Genomic DNA, 20,237 nt, shown 5'->3' on the forward strand with positions numbered 1-20,237 from the left:
GTCTAAAAATCATTTTTTTGCGTTACGTAATTAAAGAACGCTCCCTAGGTATATTTTCCCAAACTCCATTTTTTATACATATTTTTATTATTTTGTCATTCCCTTGACATTGTTTTGAGCGAGGGACAAAAAATTAAAAAAAAAATTTCATCGGTCTTGCATGTTTCACGAGTAGTCAATACCAAATTTTGCGATTTTTTTCAAAGATAAAAACATTGTTTTTTAAAGGACCAATAAAAAAACTTTTTGCGTTTTAAGTGTTTTTGAATACGCTTGAATCATGACGATTTCATAAAACACCCAGAGAGCAAAAATTTAAAATTAATTTCAAAAAATACTTGAGTAGGTAACGCTATTTTTAAATAAATTTTTTTAAAAATAAATTTGTGTGCGTAATTTATAACTGACCCAAAAAGGGCCAACTTCACGCTTCCCAAAAACGTCATTTGTTTTTTTCTTTCCCTTTTTGACATTCCAAAAGTTTTGGCTGACGGGTTGGTGTTTTTCTTCGCGTTCGCCGAGAGTGAAAAAAATCGAAAATTTCACAGGTGCGGGTCGCGAATTTCGCTCCGTTAGCCCTTTTTCACCCCTGCGGTTGGGCCCAAAGACTTCCGGGAAATCGGTGGTGATCGGTGCTGGTGCTAAGAGTGTAGTGTCGCCGTCGCAGGGGTTCGCAACGACGACGGAACCATGGCCGACGAGGCTCCGACTGGTTCGGGGAAAAGTGGTGCGCCGTCGAAGAAACGGAAATACAAAGTGATCATAATCGGTGCTGGAATGGCTGGGCTGTCGTCGGCGAACCATCTGGCCAAGAACGGGTGTACGGATTTTGCGATTTTGGAAGCGCGGAACCGCGTCGGCGGGCGGATCATCGGAATCGACATGGGCACGCAGAAGGTAGTAATCGTCTTCCCTTTGGGGAAAAGCCTTTTTTGGGTGTATTTTGGAAGAGGAAGATTCAAGATGGGGAGGGTAGGAGGATGAGGCGCCTGTTGTGACGAGACGATTTTGCATTTAGCTTTTTAAGCCTTATGTAAGGATTGCGGCCAAGCTTTTGCCGATGTTGATATTGATTATTATCTGAAATTTGGGCAGTGCAATTGAGTGGCTCTGGCTGGCTTCCTCTTATTGCAATGTCAGCTTTGTTGGTGTCGCTGGTGAAATGACTTTACTGGCGCTGATAAGATATATTTATTTATGGCGAAGACTGTGCTGCACTTTGCGTTTAGATTTGCGAAAGCTACGTGGGATTTTGCACGCAGCATGTTTTGTTAGCAGTAATAGCACTGAAAAGTACTTTTCAGCACCCGTTTGAGTTTAGAAAAACTCAGCTTCACAGCACTTTTATCGAAAAGAATTCGAAAAATACTTATTTTTACAATTTGTAGCATTATCTACTTTTTAAATCTCTAATCATCACTTTGATCGGCCAATACATTTTCGAGGCATCGAAATTGTGAAGAAAAATCTCAATAACAAATAGAACAATGTTGTGATATTTACAATACAATATGACTAATATTAGTAAAGTACACGCCAAAGTGTGCAGATGAACTAAGGCATATAATTATAGAAGGTTGCGAGTCGCGAGAAAATGAAAGATTTTCTCTGAGATTTCGGTAAACTTTGCTTACATATTTTTTATGTCCAAAGAAAAACTTTTTTGGTAATTTCGCTTGGAATTGTTTCGAAATAATCTTATTTCGTATTTTCTATTTGTAACTGTAATGTAATTTTGTAACGGTGGTAAATTAAGCAATAAATGCAACTAACACGATTTTACGATGGTAAAGCTCGTCCATGATTCGGAGTAACTGAATCGCTGGTATTAGCCTGTACCGTTTTGAGTCATATCGAGGAATTTTAGGTGCTCACTTCTTAAATGATATATCATGATTTTAGGAGCAATATTTTCTTAGACAAGAAAAAATAATAATAAACATTTTCGCACCCCTCTTAGATTTACTGTAAAAAGGACCATCCATAAACCACATGGACATTTTTTGGAAATCTCAGACCCCTCCCCCCTCGTGGACAATTTTTATACAAACCAGATCTTTTTTTGTATGGAGCGTCGTTGACCCCCTCCGCCCCCCCCCCCCCCCCTTAAGGTGTCCTCGTGGTTTATGGATGGTCCCTAAGTTTTATGAACAAATTTTCTAAAATCGCTCGGAATCAATACAATCACTGTTTCATTTAGGTTTGTCCTTAAATGACAGGTTTTTGTCCATACATTAGGATGCACTATCAACATTTGACCGAATTCAAGTATTTGGCAATCGCATTTTTACGAAGCTTTTTTCAGAAAAGCTTATTCGTTTTAGTGTAACCCATTTCTCCCAAAAACCCAATGAATGTAGGAAATTTCACCTCTGAGAAAATGCTATTTTGATGCCCCAGAGCCGAGATATTTGAGCAACGCGCGCGGTTCTGGGCAACGGCATACCCGCCTGACCGTGTTCGGGGAAGTAGCGATCAATTAAGAAAACGATCGAAGAATTCAGTTTAATCCAGCTTCAATCAAATTTGGAATATTTTTCAAGTTTGCGAAGTTAGAAAGAATCTGACTCCGGTTTCTGAGATTTAGTGACTCCAACTGCCATCCCAACTCTTCAAAAAGAATTGACTCCACCGATTCCAACAAATACTTCAACTCTGACTTCAATTCCAAAAATAATGATCTTGCTACACACTGGAGGTTGTTGGAAGAAAAGTCCTGAGTCAGATTATTCGATTCAGTTACTTTTTTTTGTGTTTTAAAGCATATCAACAAGCTGTATTTTCAAAAGAGCTTCTAAAATCTCAGGTTCACATAACAATACGATGTGATTTTTAATTAATTAATTTTTTAAGTTTCCTGAATAATTTCACAAACTCCCAAGTATTCCCAAATTGAATTATGCCTATATATAGCGCGGATAGCGCGGATCTGGCGCGGATTTGCTGGCTAATTTTGCTCAAGCGCGGATTTCGCGCGGATGGCAATTTTGAAAATGTTTGTTTGTATTTTCTTAGCACGAAACGTCGTAAAATGAACATAAAGATTATGTAGAAATTATTTTTCATAAGTTTCTTGTAATTTCTTAACATCTTCTTTTGAGTTTTGAGTAATGATTTTTAACCTTATTTATTTTTAATTTTATACTGGATTTATTCAATTTTTGATTTGGTAAATCAAATATTACAAACTTTTCCCTAAAATAGAGACATTAGAATGTGTAACAAAAACTATTATTTAGGCTTGTTCTGGTGGGCGCCAAATATGAGCTGGATTGGACGCAACAGAAGCTGGCCTCCACTTTCATATTTTGGAATGGAATTTAATCGGAAGAAATATTTTTTTTTTCTAAATTTAAACATTCTTGGCGAAAATAAAAAGATCGGAACATTCCAAATTCAAAGCTTCAGAAATTCAAAAATTCGAAAAAAAATGGTTTTAATAGTTTTTATAATAACAAAAAAATCAAAATACATATTAATTTTTTTTCGAAATTTCTAAAATCGTAATTTAAAAAATCTGAAATTTCGAAAAATAAAAAAATATAAAATTTTATCATATTATAATTTTAGATTTTGATTTAATTTTGAGGTTAAATTTTTGAAGTTAATTTTTTAGGTTTTAGCAATCTGAAATTCAAAATACAAAAAAATTTGGGTAATCGAAAATTTGAAGATTTAAAAAAAATCAAAATTAAAAAGTCAAAATTATTTTAAAAAACAATATAGAAAAAAATTTCTCAAATCTAAAATGATTTTAGTATCCTTAAGCTAATAAATTCTAAAATTTTAAAATCCTAAATTCTTTAATTCTTGAATTATTTAATTCTAAAATTCTAAAATTCTAAAATTCTAAAATTCTGAAATTCTAAAATTCTAAAATTCTAAAAGGGTAATTCTCCGCCAACTCACACAGCAGTTGCCCCGACCCCTCTTCGATTTGCGTGAAACTTTGTCCTAAGGGGTAACTTTTGTCCCTGATCACAAATCCGAGGTCCGTTTTTTGATATCTCGTGACGGAGGGGCGGTACGACCCCTTCCATTTTGAACATGCGAAAAAGAGGTGTTTTTCAATAATTTGCAGCCTAAAACGGTGATGAGATAGAAATTTGGTGTCAAAGGGACTTTTATGTAAAATTAGACGCCCGATTTGATGGCGTACTCAGAATTCGAAAAACGTAATTTTCATCGAAAAAACACTAAAAAGTTTTAAAAATTCTCCCATTTTCCGTTACTCGACTGTAAAATTTTGGAACATGTCATTTTATGGGAAATTTAATGTACTTTTCGAATCTACATTGTCCCAGAAGGGTCATTTTTCATTTAGAACAAAATTTTTCATTTTAAAATTTCGTGTTTTTCTAACTTTGCAGGGTTATTTTTTAGAGTGTAACAATGTTCTACAAAGTTGTAGAGCAGACAATTACAAAAATTTTGATATATAGACATAAGGGGTTTGCTTATAAACATCACGAGTTATAGCGATTTTACGAAAAAAAGTTTTGAAAAAGTTGGTCGTCATCGATCATGGCCGTTCATGGTCACCCGCGACAGACACGGACGACGAAACAAAGAGAAACGCAAAAAGTAACTTTTTCAAAACTTTTTTTTCGTAAAATCGCGATAACTTGTGATGTTTATGAGCAAACCCCTTATGTCTATATATCAAAATTTTTGTAATTGTCTGCTCTACAACTTTGTAGAACATTGTTACACTCTAAAAATAACCCTGCAAAGTTAGAAAAACACGAAATTTTAAAATGAAAATTTTGTTCTAAATGAAAAATGACCCTTCTGGGACAATGTAGATTCGAAAAGTACATTAAATTTCCCATAAAATGACACGTTCCAAAATTTTTACAGTCGAGTAACGGAAAATGGGAGAATTTTTAAAACTTTTTAGTGTTTTTTCGATGAAAATTACGTTTTTCGAATTCTGAGTACGCCATCAAATCGGGCGTCTAATTTTACATAAAAGTCCCTTTGACACCAAATTTCTATCTCATCACCGTTTTAGGCTGCAAATTATTGAAAAACACCTCTTTTTTCGCATGTTCAAAAATGGAAGGGGTCGTACCGCCCCTCCGTCACGAGATATCAAAAAACGGACCTCGGATTTGTGATCAGGGACAAAAGTTACCCCTTAGGACAAAGTTTCACGCAAATCGAAGAGGGGTCGGGGCAACTTTTCCCGATTTCGTGTGAGTTGGTAGAGAATTACCCATATATTATAAAAAATTCTAAAATTCTAAAATTCTAAAATTCTAAAATTCTAAAATTTTGAAATTCTAAAATTCTAAAATTCTAAAATTCTAAAATTCTAAAATTCTAAAATTCTAAAATTCTAAAATTCTAAAATTCTAAAATTCTAAAATTCTAAAATTCTAAAATTCTAAAATTCTAAAATTCTAAAATTCTAAAATTCTAAAATTCTAAAATTCTAAAATTCTAAAATTCTAAAATCCTAAAATTCTAAAATTCTAAAATTCAAATATTCAAAAATTCTAAAATTCTTAAATTCTTAAATTTGTAAATGTTTTTATTTTTAAATTCTTAGTTCTTAAATTCTTGAATTCCACAATTTTTGAAGTTCTATTTTATGTAAGAGATTTCGAAATTATGAGAAGACATTATTTCAAATGTCAGAAATTAAATTTCTTTCGGAGTGAAATTTTAGCGAGGATTTTGGATTACAAACTGTATACAAAATCTTGAATTTTGAATATTTAGACTTTTTTAAATATAAAATTTTATCATATTATAATTTTAGATTTTGATTTAATTTTGAGGTTAAACTTTTGAAGTTAATTTTTTAGGTTTTAGAAAATACAATATTTAAAATATCGTATTTTCTATTTTGAATTTTTTTTTTTCATGACCCTTGCCTTGACCGTCTTTTGAGGATTTTTTTCAAATTGATTTATTGGTTTCATTCTTTTGGAGCCGAGTTTTTTTTATCAAATACTTTCTGAATTAGTTTTTCTTCATTAAAAAATAAAATTTCTTAAATCGATGCCAACATTTCAAAAAGCATCATGTACAAACCATGCGTTTTGAGAAAAACGCATTTGAATGTTGAGCACCATTTTCAATTCCCATTTTAATATAAAAGCAAAATAAGATGTTCTAATGATAACAAACGATGAAAAATGTTGCTTTTATTGATACTTGATCATCCAAATTCAATAAAACATTATTTCCGTAATTTTATTTGAGAAAAACAAACATAACTTCTTTTGAAATCACCAACGTCTATATCACCCTGCTGGCATTGAGGGGGACGCTTTGTTATGATTCGGTTTTCTTCGCCGAATGTACATGGCGCTTTGTTCATGTTGCTTTTTTTCCGTCACGAGGTTCATGTAGTCTTTTGTTTGACAGGTTGACAGGGCTGTATAAACAGAGACTGTTGATGGCAGAGATTTTGTTTATGTTACTTTATTTAAAATCATGATTAAACAGACTTTACTGAAGTAACTTTTGCTCATTTTTGGTGGAGAGGTAGCTTATTAGGAGTACTTTCAGAGTATGCAATAACCCAGAAAGTGTCAAAATGTACATAATGTCTTTTGAAATGTTACCGTCGATTTGTCTGTGTGCACTAGGGTGGCCAGAATATGGGACTTTTTTTCCAAAACCTCTCTCCACTAGCTGATTATTGTTCCTTGACCTATTTTAGGACTCTGGATAAAATATTTTCATCCAAATTTTCCCAAAAGTGTGATTCTCATTGGAAATTTAATGTTCTACAACTTTGTATAACATGCCAAAGCTGTATAACTCGGTCCTGAAAAGTTATTACGATTTAAAAATGTAATTTGTGTATGAAAAACATTTTTTTAAAAACTTCAGGCTCGAGTATCAATGGGTTAATCTTAACCAATTTTGCTTAAAATTTACTCATATCCACCTATCAGTTTCATTTATTTCTTCTAATATTTCCGTAGTAACAGTTTGGACAACATGGTCTATCTCTTTTGCTCAAGTGACAGTTCACGTCAAGTAAGAGGGGGATAGACTGCTTGTTTAAAATCACAGATTCGCCCAATTAAACGGGTACTACGGATTTGAGAGTTTAATTCCACCGAAAAATACCGATAAAAGCTCGTAATTCCAACTCCGTTATTTCAGGTCGAACTCGGTGCCAACTGGATCCACGGCGTGCTCGGCAACCCGATGTTCGAGCTGGCCATGCAGCACGGCCTGATCAGCATCATCAACATCCCGAAACCGCACAAGGTGGTCGCGGCCACCGAGGATGGGCGCCAGGTCCCGTTCCAGACGCTGCAGGAGATTTACGAGGCGTACGTGTGCTTTCTGCGGCGGTGTGAGGAGTACTTCCTGTGCCAGTACCTGCCACCGCCGGACATTCACAGCGTCGGCGAGCACATCAACCTGGAAGCGGAGCTGTATTTGAACAACGTTGACGACCAGAAGGAGAAGCACTTGAAGAAGTTGATATTCGAGTGTTTGCTGAAGCGGGAAACGTGCATTACGGGCTGCCACAACATGGACGAGATAGATCTGCTCGAGCTGGGCAGCTACACGGAACTGCAGGGTGGAAACATTGTCCTGCCCACGGGGTACAGCTCGATTCTGAAGCCACTTTGTGATACGTTGCCGCGGGAAAATATCGTGCTGTCTTGTCCGGTGAAGACCATTCACTGGAAGCGGAAAGCGGGCCGGGCTCACTCGGGCAATAACAATTCGGACACGATCCTCGAGGAGGACGAAGAAGAGCTCGACTCTGACGATTCAGACAAAACCGTGACGGAAGTCCCGATCGGGGGCAAACCCGCCTCCACCGCCACAGCCAGCACTAGTGATACCAATGAGAATAGCTTCAAGCATTACACGTCGAACGTGCAGCTCGAGTGCGACGACGGAACCGTCTACGAGGCGGACCATGTGATTTGCACGCTTCCGCTGGGTGTGCTCAAGGAACACGGTCGAACGATGTTCGTGCCAAGCCTGCCGGCGTACAAGATGGAATCAATCGACGCGCTGCTGTACGGCACCGTGGACAAGATCTTCCTCGAGTACGATCGGCCCTTCCTGAATGCGAAAATCAGCGAAATCATGTTCCTCTGGGAGCAGGTCGAACCCGAACCGGACGCCGACCAGGACGAGTACCTGAATGCGAACTGGTTCAAAAAGATCTACTCCTTCTCCAAGGTGTCCGACACGCTGCTGCTCGGGTGGATTTCGGGCCGCGAAGCCGAGTACATGGAGACCATCTCGCACGAAGTGGTCGCAGAAAAGTGCACCGAAATTCTGCGAAAGTTCCTCAAGGACCCGTTCATTCCAAAGCCAAAGCGGTGCGTGTGCACCAGCTGGCACAAGCAGCCGTACAGCTGCGGGTCGTACACGGCGATCGCCGTGGGGGCGTCCCAGGACGACATCGAAAACATCGCCCAGCCAATGTACTCTAGTCCGCACCAGTCGAAGGTGAGTTGAAATGTTTGATTTAAATGTTATTTAGCTTTAGATTTTTCTTGCCTTAGGTTGAAAACAAAAGTTTTAAAACGTAAATTGTATGATTCATTGTTCATAAAAATTTAACGCTGTTTCCACTAATTACAAAAGAAGCGTATTCTTCGCTTTATTTGTCCCAATTTTGGGATCTATTGGATAAGTCACCGAATTGTAGAGGAGGGCAAAACCGCTCTTTTTAAGGAGCCGCTCATTTTTGTTCGCTCATTCAAAAAAACCGCTCAGTCGGCTCTGTACTCGCGTGTGCACTAGACGTGCTTTGTGCTCTGCGATCGAAACTTCGCTATTGTGCACCAAACAATCGCTTTGTGGCAGGCTCTACCATGAGTTCTGTCCGCAAAAAAACGCTGGTCGTGGACTTCAGCGTCCTCCCCGAACGCCCCAAGCTGAACGCAGTGCAGTGGTTTGTGGAAAGGAGTATGGGATTAAATCCCACCGACCTTCGAAGCATCCAGCTGCACAACATTCGCCATTGCGTGCTGATTGAGATGGCGGACCCAGCAGCCGCCGTCAAAACAGCAGCGGAGCATCATCTCAAGCACGCCTTCCGGATCAGCCCGACGAAGAAGATCGCGATTCCGATATACGTCGACGATGACACCGTCGACGTTCGGATCCACGATCTCCCGCCGGACATGTCCAACATGCAGATTGCCGAAGCCATGCTGCAATACGGCGAGGTGCTGACGATACGGAACGAGGTGTGGAGAGACATTTTCGCCGGCCTGCCCAATGGTGTGCGGGTGATTAAAATGAAGCTCACCAAGCCCGTCCCGTCGTTTGTAACTATCTGCGGACTTAGCAGTCTAGCCACACACACGGGGCAGATTCTCACCTGCCGACGCTGCGGTTCTCAACGCCACGTGGCCAAAAGCTGCTCAGAGGCAGCCAAAAAAAACTCGTCCAGAAAACCAAAACAAACGCCTCCTGCCCCTGTTTTGCCTCCAGCCGATCCAGCAACAGCAAAATCCCAAGTCATTGTTCCTCATACTCACGAGGACAATGGCAAGGACGGATTTACTACTGTTGTGAAGAAAGGCAAACCCAAGAGGCAGTTGGAAGAAAAGAACGCTCCCGAAGAAAAAAGATCGTGCTGTGACGACGACGACGACGACAACCTACTAGCTACACATGATAATGACCACCGCAACGACAATAGACAGCAAATTGAATCGCCGAAACAACCAACACCGAAACGAAGACTATGGGAGCCAACTGGTTGACGTAGGACTACGCTAAACTAATTTTTTTTTTGTAAAATTTTGAATTTCAAAACTTGGCCAAATTATGGAAACAAAAGGCCAGTACGTTTAATAATAAAAAAAAAAAAAAAAAAAAACAAAAAAACCGCTCTTTTGAACGGCTCTTTCGCTCTTTTTCAAAATGTGGATGAAAAGGTTTATTTTAATAATTTCGTGGTTTAATAAGTTTTTTTTCACATTAGACTTTTATAAATTTAAACTGAAAACTAGAGGTCTTGGTGGTTTTTATGTCAAGATTTCTACTCGAACCTAAACCGAATTACCGAAGATTTATACTTGAACCTAAACATTCGAGTAATTGAATGGCATCCAAACTGAAATCTAGGATGCTTAAAAAATTGCTATTAATTTTAAATTTGCGATTATTTCTGCAAGAATTGAACTAACGCTGATATTTTATTTGGAGAAAATATTCTGTGAACTCTGACAGAAAGTCATACGTTCTGTGTTACAAATATGACCAATATAACAAAGAATTAAAAAAAAAACTTTGTGAGCTTTTAAAATTATTTGGGAAATGGTGTCTATTTTAGAACAATGAAATATTACTTGATTAATCGTGTTTATGCCATTCGATATATCCCTTTAACCGAAAACAAATTAAATTTAATAACAATCGTTGATAAAACATTCAGATTTCAATTTTTTTTTACTTCAAAATTTTGTAAATTGATTCGGTTTCGTATGTGATTTTAAACTTAAAACGTGAGAAAACCCAGACTACGAGTCCGCACTTCCAGCGCACTAAATTTATAAATTCAAAAATACAAAATTTACAATTTTATAACTTACCTGAATTTCTTAAAATCCTACAAGAATTCCAAAAATTACTAAAATAACTAGAATCACCAAAATTACACACTCATATTCTTTTTTACTGAATTCGGTAAAATTTACCGATTTTTCAACGCTAGAGTTTTTTTTTTTAAATAGGTCCTATAAACATATGAAAGACAACAATTTATTGAATTTTTTTCAAAAAAAAAAAAAAAATAGAACTGCTGTTTGGTAAGCTGAAAATGACCGAAACCAGAAAAAACTTACCGAAATTCGGTAATTAAGTTAATTATTGTTCATCGTACAACCGAAATTCAGTAAAAATTTGTTCATTTTGACAGATGGTTTACCGATCTAAACTTTACCGATTTTTCAACTACCAAATTCGGTAAAAAAATTTAAGTGTGTACATAAATCCTAAAATAAACAAAAAAATCAAAGTTACAAAAATTATCAAAATTAAAAAAACATAAATAGTAAAAAAAGCAAAAATTTTAAAAAAAGAAACGAGCAATTTTTTTCAAAAAATACAAGAATTAAAAAGACAAAAACAAGCTTTTTAAAAAATTCAAAATTTACACAAGTGACTTAAACATAAAAATACCTGAATTATCAAAAATACTAAAATAACAATTAAACACGAAATAACTAAAATTACAAAAACAAAAACTATCAAAGTTTCAAAAAAATAAAAAATTATATCAAAATAACAAAAAAAACTAACTCACATACAGTATGTAAAAAAAGTATTTACACCCCTTGGGCACTATGCACATTTTGTGATAAAACATGAAAAAATTTAAAGTTTAACAGGAACCTAGTACTACGTTTTGTTCAGAAACTCATGCCAAACATTTTGCTACAAAAAGCTCATGAAAAGATGATTTCTATAAAAAGTTATATAACAAATACTATTACGAAAAAAAAAAAAAGTTTGTACACCTTTCGAAAAATTAACATAAATAATGTTATTTGTTGACAAATCACTATAAATCCAGTCTCCTAACTCCAAATAGGCATCCTTGACTGATTAAAAAAATAATTTGGATTAAATATAAAGTTTACTAACTACTTAGTATAAAAGTTTATATAACTCTGGAAATTCTATATAAAACTTATCTAAACTTGATTTTGCAAACTTTTAATTCAACTAAATGTCAATATATTACCATATAATTGCTAAATAAACATTTTGGAGTGGGTATAACACCGTTTTGGGGGTATTTGTATCGATAGAATAGATTTTTCGCTGGAATTTCATACCAACCCGGAATTACGTCGTAGGAAAATCCGCCGGCATCCGAACCAGTCCACGATTCACAAATCAACCTATGTGGAATCGGAAAGGGCATAAAATTTCCGATCTTTTGATACCCATACATCTAGGTTTTCTTTAAAACTCACGTTTTTAAATACCTAAGCAAAAACGTTGTTATGGTTTCGTTTAAGCAACCTGCCAAAAATGTATGGAATTTCGTAATTTTTGTTCTCGCAGATCAAACTTACTTTTTGCCCAGGTATTTTAAAACGTAGGTTTTAAAGAAAACCTAGATGTATGAGTATCAAAAGATCGGAAATTTTATGCCCTTTCCGATTCCACATAGGTTGACTTGTGAATCGTGGACTGGTTCGGATGCCGGCGGATTTTCCTACGACGTAATTCCGGGTTGGTACGAAATTCTAACGAAAAATCTATTCTATCGATACAAATACCCCCAAAACGGTGTTATACCCACTCCAAAATGCTTATTTAGCAATTTTATGGTAATATATTGACATTTAGTTGAATTATAAGTTTGCAAAATTAAGTTTAGATAAGTTTTATATAGAATTTCCAGAGTTATATAAACTTTTATACTAAGTAGTTAGTAAACTTTATATTCAATCCAAATTATTTTTTTAATCAGTCAAGGATGCCTATTTGGAGTTGGGAGACTGGATTTATGGTGATTTGTCAACAAATAACATTGTTTATGTTAATTTTTCGAAAGGTGTACAAACTTTTTTTGCACCTTTTTTATTTTCGTAATAGTATTTGTTATATAACTTTTTATAGAAATCATCTTTTCATGAGCTTTTTGTAGCAAAATGTTTGGCATGAGTTTCTGAACAAAACGTAGTACTAGGTTCCTGTCAAACTTTAATTTTTTTCATGTTTCATCACAAAATGTGCATAGTGCCCAAGGGGTGTAAATACTTTTTTTACATACTGTAGATTAAAATTATTATAAATAACAATTCGGATCTTTTCACACCCTTCGATAAAGTTCTATGAAATTGTACTTCCTAGAAGAATCTCACATTTGGGCTATTTTGGGCGAGACATGCACCATCTGCTGCCAACATTCTGAAGCGATGTTTTTCTCCACCCTTAACCCTTAACCAATTTGGCTCAAAATTGGCACAGTTACTTATTGTTGCCGGCAAAATACATGATTAAAAATAAAAACCATTTCTGATCACTTCTTGTTATTTTAATTTAAAAAAATACATGACAACTTTTTCCGATTGATCAACTATGGTCCTCTTGGAGCGAGCTATCATGTAGGACAGGGGTGACCAAAGTATGGCCCGCGGGCCAAACGTGGCCCGCGGGGTGATATTTTGTGGCCCGCGGACCCATTTTGGATGATCATATAAAATGGCCCGTGACTACTTTTAAAGTGATTTTAAATTAAGGTTTATTTTAAACATTTATATGCGAATCTTTTTTTATTTTTTGTTGATATAAAAATACTTATGATGTATCAATATTTTGATCCCCACTTTAGGATACAAATAAACAGTTCAAAACATTGAATAATTAAGAAAATATCACACGATTAAATCGTCAAAACTTTCATCAAACATTTTTGGAAATATTTAAAAAACGTTCAAGTTTGACTTGGGTAAAATTCTGTAATAGTTGCAAAAATATATGTTTTCTTTATTAATTTACAAATCATAATGACCCTTTTTACTTGATCGGAGGATCAAGATTGTTGCAAATATATATGGGTGCATTTTCATAACTCCTGAATTCTTGTTTCTTGTTGCTGATTTATTGTCAAACCGGTTCCGAACCGGTGCCAACTTGCATGCAATTTTATGGCAACGCAACCAAATCGCGTTGCGTCATTTGCGTCCGGTGAACAAAAAAGCCGAGAATGTCAAATCAGCTGATGGAAAAAATACAGGTTGGGGAAAATTTAATTTCTAGCGTAAATATTTAAGAGTTTGGTTTTCATTTTTTGCTGCGATCTGGACCACGAGTGCGGGGGGAGGCAAACATGACAAAGGAGGAATCGTCTTTCAATGACTTTGGCCTGCTACCGGCGGTTTTACTTCGCAAAAGTAGGTAGATCCGGTTAAAATGCATTTCCTGGCGATGAAGAATTTTATCAACCTAGGTAATAAGATCGAGGCGAGATGGACCAACTGCGGTCTAAACCTAGAACCCAAAGGAAAAAATAGAACGTGAGAGGAACTCGATCTCTAATCCCAACCTGTATTGTTCGAAGTGGCACCGTCGTCGATTGAGACCAAAGTCACTGAGTGGCGATTCCTGGTCATCAAGTTTGTGACTTATTCCTGAGGCCACTAGACATTTAAGTGGTTCAAATGGCAAAATCCGGGACTGGTGGTGTAGTAGTAAGTGAGGTTGCCCCCAGTTGGACTGGGTTCGATCCCAGGCGGTCCCGGTGGCATTTTTCGAGACAAGATTTGTCTGATCACGCCTTCCGTCGGACAGGGAAGTAAATATTGGCCCGTTCTAACCTATAGATTAGGTAGTCAATTTGATTTGATTTTTGAAATGCCAAAATAAACGAAATCTTCCCCATTTCCCCATCGCCATTCATCAAAAGTCCGAAAAGAAGACAATTATGCTCTTCTGATAACTGCAATTCTCGAAAATGATCATTAATGGTGGCTAGAGCAATAACACCGTTTAATTTGTAATCGGGACCAACGAAACGCTCTCATTCGTGTTCCCTGCCATTCTACACAATGATTCGCCGGGCCCTTCCCAGAAGCGGGAAACTCCGTCGTCGACCCAGCTGCTCGGAACAAACTTGCATCCGCCCCGGTCCGGCACTTGGCGTTTTTGGAACCGACAGAATATCCTCAAGCGGACACACTCGCCCGTACCGGGGTGCGTTTTTACCCACCTTCTTCCCGCGTGTCCTTCGTCGACCAGGTTTGAAGCAAAATCAACAAATAACGTAAATGTACACAAACATCTGTCAAATCCGATTATAGCACGAAATTTTGTTCGCTATAAATCATTCTTGCCCAGTCACGGCGTTCTCACAAGATTCTTACAGAATTCTAGCAGAGCGAGAATATTCTTACTAGAACTGTGCCATCATTCTGCCAGATCTTTGCAAGCATTCTCAAAGAATTCTAGCTCAGATGCAATAACCGGTTCTAGCAGAAACGGCGAAATCAACCGGTTCTGCTAGAATCCTAATAGAATGCTGCTAGAACTGTTCTGACAGGCCAGCTGCTAGATTTCTGTAAGAATCCTGCTAGAATGTGCTGGCACGATTGCTCTGCTAGAATCCTGCTAGAATTTGGCTAGAATAGAACGGATAGGATTTTTTGGGTGAAAAGGTTTGTTTGTTTGTTTGTTTGAAATTATCTTTATTTAAAAATCATCTCTTACAACACGGTTTTAACTAGGCACTTTTCACATTTTCATTTAAACACTTTTAATTCCACGTTTTCAGGTGGGATTGAAGCAAACACTTTCTGCAGGTCTGTTCCGTGGAGGAACATTTCGGTCGTGCAGTTTTCCCGGATGCGTGTGGTCATCGACGACATCTCCGGTGCTGTGCTCACCGGCCTCCGAGAAACAGTGATCTGGATTTCTCGTTTCGGGAACATTCCGAGTCCTATCGGAAAAAATCATCTGTGAATTTAAAAGCAGAATGTTGTATATTGTAGGTTGATTCGAGTTACCAAAATTCATTTTACTTACCAAATTAGGCAGTCTCCATTCAAGGCAAGATTCAGCGCAAGAAAAAATGAACTTGCTTGGCCAAGTTCAATGACAAGATGGTAGATGCGGAAATCACATTCGCCCCAAAGCGGTTTGGCGGAAATGACATCATTTTCGACAGATTTTGCTCTGTCAGAATTTGATTACAAAATTCTAACACAATTCTTACAGGTTTCGCTCTGTGAGAATATTCTAGCAAAATTCTAACAGAAGTCTGGCAGGCCTGCTAGAATCATTCTAGCAGGATTCTAACAGAACGACTTCTGCTAGAAATTTCCGTGACCGGGTGCTCGACATGAATTGAATTCTTGTATGACAAGAATTGAATTATTGTCGAACAAGAATTGAATTGTTGCTCCGTTCAACTCGAATTTTTAACATAAGTTTTTTCAAGTGTTTTATGATGAATTCATGGAAATAAATTGTAAGTTTGTTTCTTTCGAGTAAGCAAGCATGTTTGCGAGATTTTTCCTCGAAAATAATGCGAAAGTAACTAAAAAATAATTCTTGTTAAAGGTGAACCAGTAACATGAATTCAAGAACAAGAATTCAGGAGTTATGAAAATGCACCCTATGTTACAAAGCTTTCGTCGACCTCCCCCATTATTAAAAAATTGGCTCGAAAAACCAGAAGCAAAAATATATTTTCAAAAAACTTCAAATCTTAAAAAAAATAAGTGTAATCAGCTGAAATTAATTAAATAAGCATTCCTTTGCATTTAGAATCATTAAAGCATGTTTGGGTTTATCAAAAATAATTTGAAATTTAGTGTATTTTCGATGAAATAAATTTTGACATTCTGGCTCTCAACGATTTTTCATTAGCCACACTTAATTTATAGATAAAATTAGGCCTTTAAATGAATAGTTGAATTGTAATGTCACCATTTTAGAAATATAAAAAACATTTTTTATTTTTTTTTTTTTTTTGTTGAAAACACAAGTTCATTCAGCTAAAAACTTTTTTTTTTCAAATAAACAATAAAATTAACAATATCGACAAAAAAACCGTTATTTTGAGGTTTCTATTATTTTGAATTGACATTTTTTGAAATCTTTTAAATTAAAATAACGATATTTATTTTTTAATAACCTTTTTTGTAAATTTGGCCCGCAAGCTCATTTGAGTTTCAAATTTTGCTCGGCCTCCAAAAACTTTGAGCACCCCTGATGTAGGACCTTTTCTGTCAAGAAGGGCCACGACGTTATTTTTTTTTAATTGATTTAAAATCCATTTTTAATCCTTTGCGGTCGTCCAAAGGGTCATTGTACTCAGAAAAATAAGCTTTATCGTTGCAATGTAAGCTTAATTTTAGGACCCAATTGAAAAAAATAACGCTGGACTAGTGGTGTATGGGTAAGCGTGGTTGCCTCTCACCCATTCGTCGTGGGTTCGATTCCAGAAGGTCCCGGTGGCATTTTTCGAGACGAGATTTGTCAGTCGGACAGGGAAGTAAATGTTGGCCCCGGTCTAACCTAGAGGGTTAGGTCGTTAGCTCAATCCAGGTGTAGAAGTCGTCTCCCTGGGTCCTGCCTCGGTGGAGTCGCTGGTAGGCAGTTGGACTAACAATCCAAAAGTCGTCAGTTCGAGTCCCGGGGTGGATGGAAGCTTAGGTGTAAAAAGAGGTTTGCAGTTGCCTCAACAATCAAGCCTTCGTACACCTAGTTTTTTGCAATTCCGTCGTGAAACTACTTACTTTTCCTGTCATTCTTGAACGACGAAATAGCCTACTTTTCTGTACCAATAATAACAGAATCGAATAGCAACACTTTTCAAAATCAATGCTGAAAAGTTCTACTTTTCAGCACTCAAATGGGTGCTGAAAAGTTGAACTTTTCAGCACTTGTTTTGAAAAGTAACACTTTTCAACATTTTTTTGATTTAAACGATTTATTGACAAAATACATGAAAATTTAACATACAATTTCCCTCAGTGTGTGTTTTTTTGAATTGCAAAAAATGTTGTATGGAACTCGTTGCAAAACTTGCTTTTTTCAGCACTCTTCGTATTCATCCAACACGGTGAACCTCGTTGGATAAATGTACGACTCGTGCTGAAAATATCCTCTTTTTGCAACTTGTTGCATAAACTACTATTTCGCCTTTTTAATGTGTTTCCATCCTTTTCCAGCCGTCGGTGCTGTTCGCCGGCGAGCATACGCACTCGAACTTTTACTCGACCGTGCACGGTGCGTACCTGAGCGGTCGAACCGCCGCCCAGATCCTGCTGACGCCCGACTCACCGCAGGAGATCGTGATGGAGTCGGACAGCAGCGATCTCAGCTCCTGGATCCAGGGCATCGCGCTCGAGTAGAGCTAAGTTACGCTTTCGGTTTTTCTCCAAGTCCTAATTTTGTTTTGTTTGTGTTCAGTTCTCTGTTACTGCTTTAGATTCTTAGACGACACATCACTACTTTTTTTTACTTTGCACACTCGCGTTGATTTGTGTTTCCTTCTTTTTCTGTGAAAAGGCAGTAACGGCAACGGGGATCCTAGACTGAAGATTTAGGTTTTAGCAAAGTGCTTTCCCACAATTTAAACACAGTCACACTACAACCACTCCGCGTGGTGGTTCTGCGAGCAGCTGATTGTGCTAAAAACAAAAACAAACAAGAATTGAGTTGATTAGTTAGAATTATAAGTAGCGCACACATTACTTAACCAAAAACAACAAGGCTAAATCCAAAGGAGAACTTTAGTTGCAAACAGGACTCTACGAATCGAGAATCCTTCAAGTATTTTTTAATCTTAATTATGATTTGCTCTCTCCAAATTCGATTGAGATTGCCCCATCGCTGTATTTATTATTGCAATTATTCGTTTTCCACGTAGAATTATCTAGTCTGTAAATTTGTGTGCTAAATCCTCCCATGATGTAGTGTAAACATAGTGCAGAATAACCCTGTTGAAACTTTGGTTAAATTATTTTATTAATTTGTTGACGATAAGCGATAAGCAAACAGTTTATGTGCATTTGTAAAGAAAAAGCTGAAAAATCGCATACACTTATAAAAAAAGGAAGCTTACAGGCCTGGTGCATGCAAATAAACCACACACAAACAAAACCAAACAAACCATAGACAAACCAAAAGGACGCCACGAAAGCACGCGAAAAGTTGACTCAACTCATCACTTTTACCTTAACGAATATAATCACAAACACACAATAACACAACAAGCCCCGTCACGCAAATAGAAGTTGGTTCTTGATTGGGTAGAGATTTCAGCAGTTTGTAGGAAAACAATTGTAACGGAATAGAGTTCTGCCCTGATTGGTTAAGTAAAACGATACAAGAAAAACAAAACAAACATTGTTAGGCCAAAACAATGCATGAACAATTGGGTGAACTGAGAGCGAAAGAGAGTGAACAACAACAAAAAAAAATGCAATCAAGAGACGAAAGTATTTTGCTAAAAATAATAAAATCGGAAAAGATTAAAAAATTTCATTGAGATTACATCTAGCGTAAGTGTCGATTTATGCCGAACAAATCCCTGAATGTACAACATTTCTACGAGCAATTCAGCGAAGGTGAAGCGAACAATGCAAGTGAACCAGAACCACACAGCCGTCGATCTATGAACTCCGGTTTGTAAACGAACTCGAGGGTTCGAAAACGAAAATTTAAAGTGATCTGTCGACCTACTAAGTTCCATCACAGGTCCCCGAAGCTGCCATCTTTATGCTGCTGCTGAAATCACTCGAAGGTATGTGCTATTGGAGCCTACATTCAGTTACGAAAATGTCCCTGGGGATGGCTCTAGTGTGTGACATATGAAATATCTAGAAACCAATTCCCACTAAGAGCCATTATGACCAACTATGTCAGCCATTTCGAGCAGTACAATAGGTCCCTTATACGTCGAGCTTTGTTATTTATGCAGCCTATTAATTTCCAAAATTTGCATCGAAAAACTTTTAGCTTGGAGCGCCGGGTTGGATTGTTATAAATGCAAAATATATATAAAATCTGATTGAAACATCAAATTTCTTTGAGTGAACAAATGTAAAACAAATCCACTAACTATCAGACTACTGACACCTTTCCAAGCCAAAAATACAGTCCAGACTTGATTATCCGAAGGCCTTCTAAAAGTTTCATACAAAAATGATGTATGAAAGTTCAAAAATCTGTATCTTTTGAAGGATTTTTTTGATCGATTTAGTGTCTTCGGAAAAGTTGTAGGTATAGATGCGGACTACACTGGAAAAAAATGATACACGGTAAAAAAATTGTGGTTTTTCATTAAACTTTTTGTCCCATTGTCTTAGAAAGAAAATCCTAGGAAATTTCGAATATATGTGTTCAGAGGTTCTTTTTCTTCAATAAATATTTTCAAATTGTTTTTTTTTCCTAATTTTATTTTATTAGCCACGTTGTGGGCTGAATTAGATTTTTTTTTGTAATTTTGTAATTTATGTAATTTATAGGGACAGGAGGGGCAGAATGGCACCCCCTTAGTAAAAAGTGCCAAAACCATAGAAAAACACACAAATTTATGAACTCAGTTTAGTAGGCTTATGCTTTGGGATGTTCCCTTCAATCACAGACAACAGACGTTTTGGCTCGATCACCACCTTGTGTAAAAGCTTGCAACGGTTTTATTAAGAATGGCAAGCCGCTTGTGGCGCTGCCGTCGCAGAGGAGATTTGGCGTTGCTCTCAAGTGTAAACAACAACATTGAAAAGCACGTGGTTGGGCGCATTTTCATTCTCATCAAAATT

General features: G+C 36.8%; 1 protein-coding gene across 1 annotated transcript; it reads left to right on the top strand.

The window, feature by feature from the left end:
• Positions 1 to 464: 464 nt before the first annotated feature.
• On the top strand, positions 465 to 18,896 carry LOC6051959 (peroxisomal N(1)-acetyl-spermine/spermidine oxidase). Its single transcript, XM_001868265.2, has 3 exons — positions 465 to 897; positions 7,129 to 8,445; positions 17,643 to 18,896. The coding sequence occupies exons 1-3, from the start codon at positions 691 to 693 to the stop codon at positions 17,823 to 17,825; spliced, it is 1,707 nt and encodes a 568-aa protein (XP_001868300.2). The 5' UTR covers positions 465 to 690; the 3' UTR covers positions 17,826 to 18,896.
• The last annotated feature ends 1,341 nt before the right edge of the window (positions 18,897 to 20,237 follow it).

The sequence above is a fragment of the Culex quinquefasciatus genome, chromosome 3, assembly GCF_015732765.1.
Source record: "Culex quinquefasciatus strain JHB chromosome 3, VPISU_Cqui_1.0_pri_paternal, whole genome shotgun sequence".
In the NCBI taxonomy this organism is placed as follows: domain Eukaryota; kingdom Metazoa; phylum Arthropoda; class Insecta; order Diptera; family Culicidae; genus Culex; species Culex quinquefasciatus.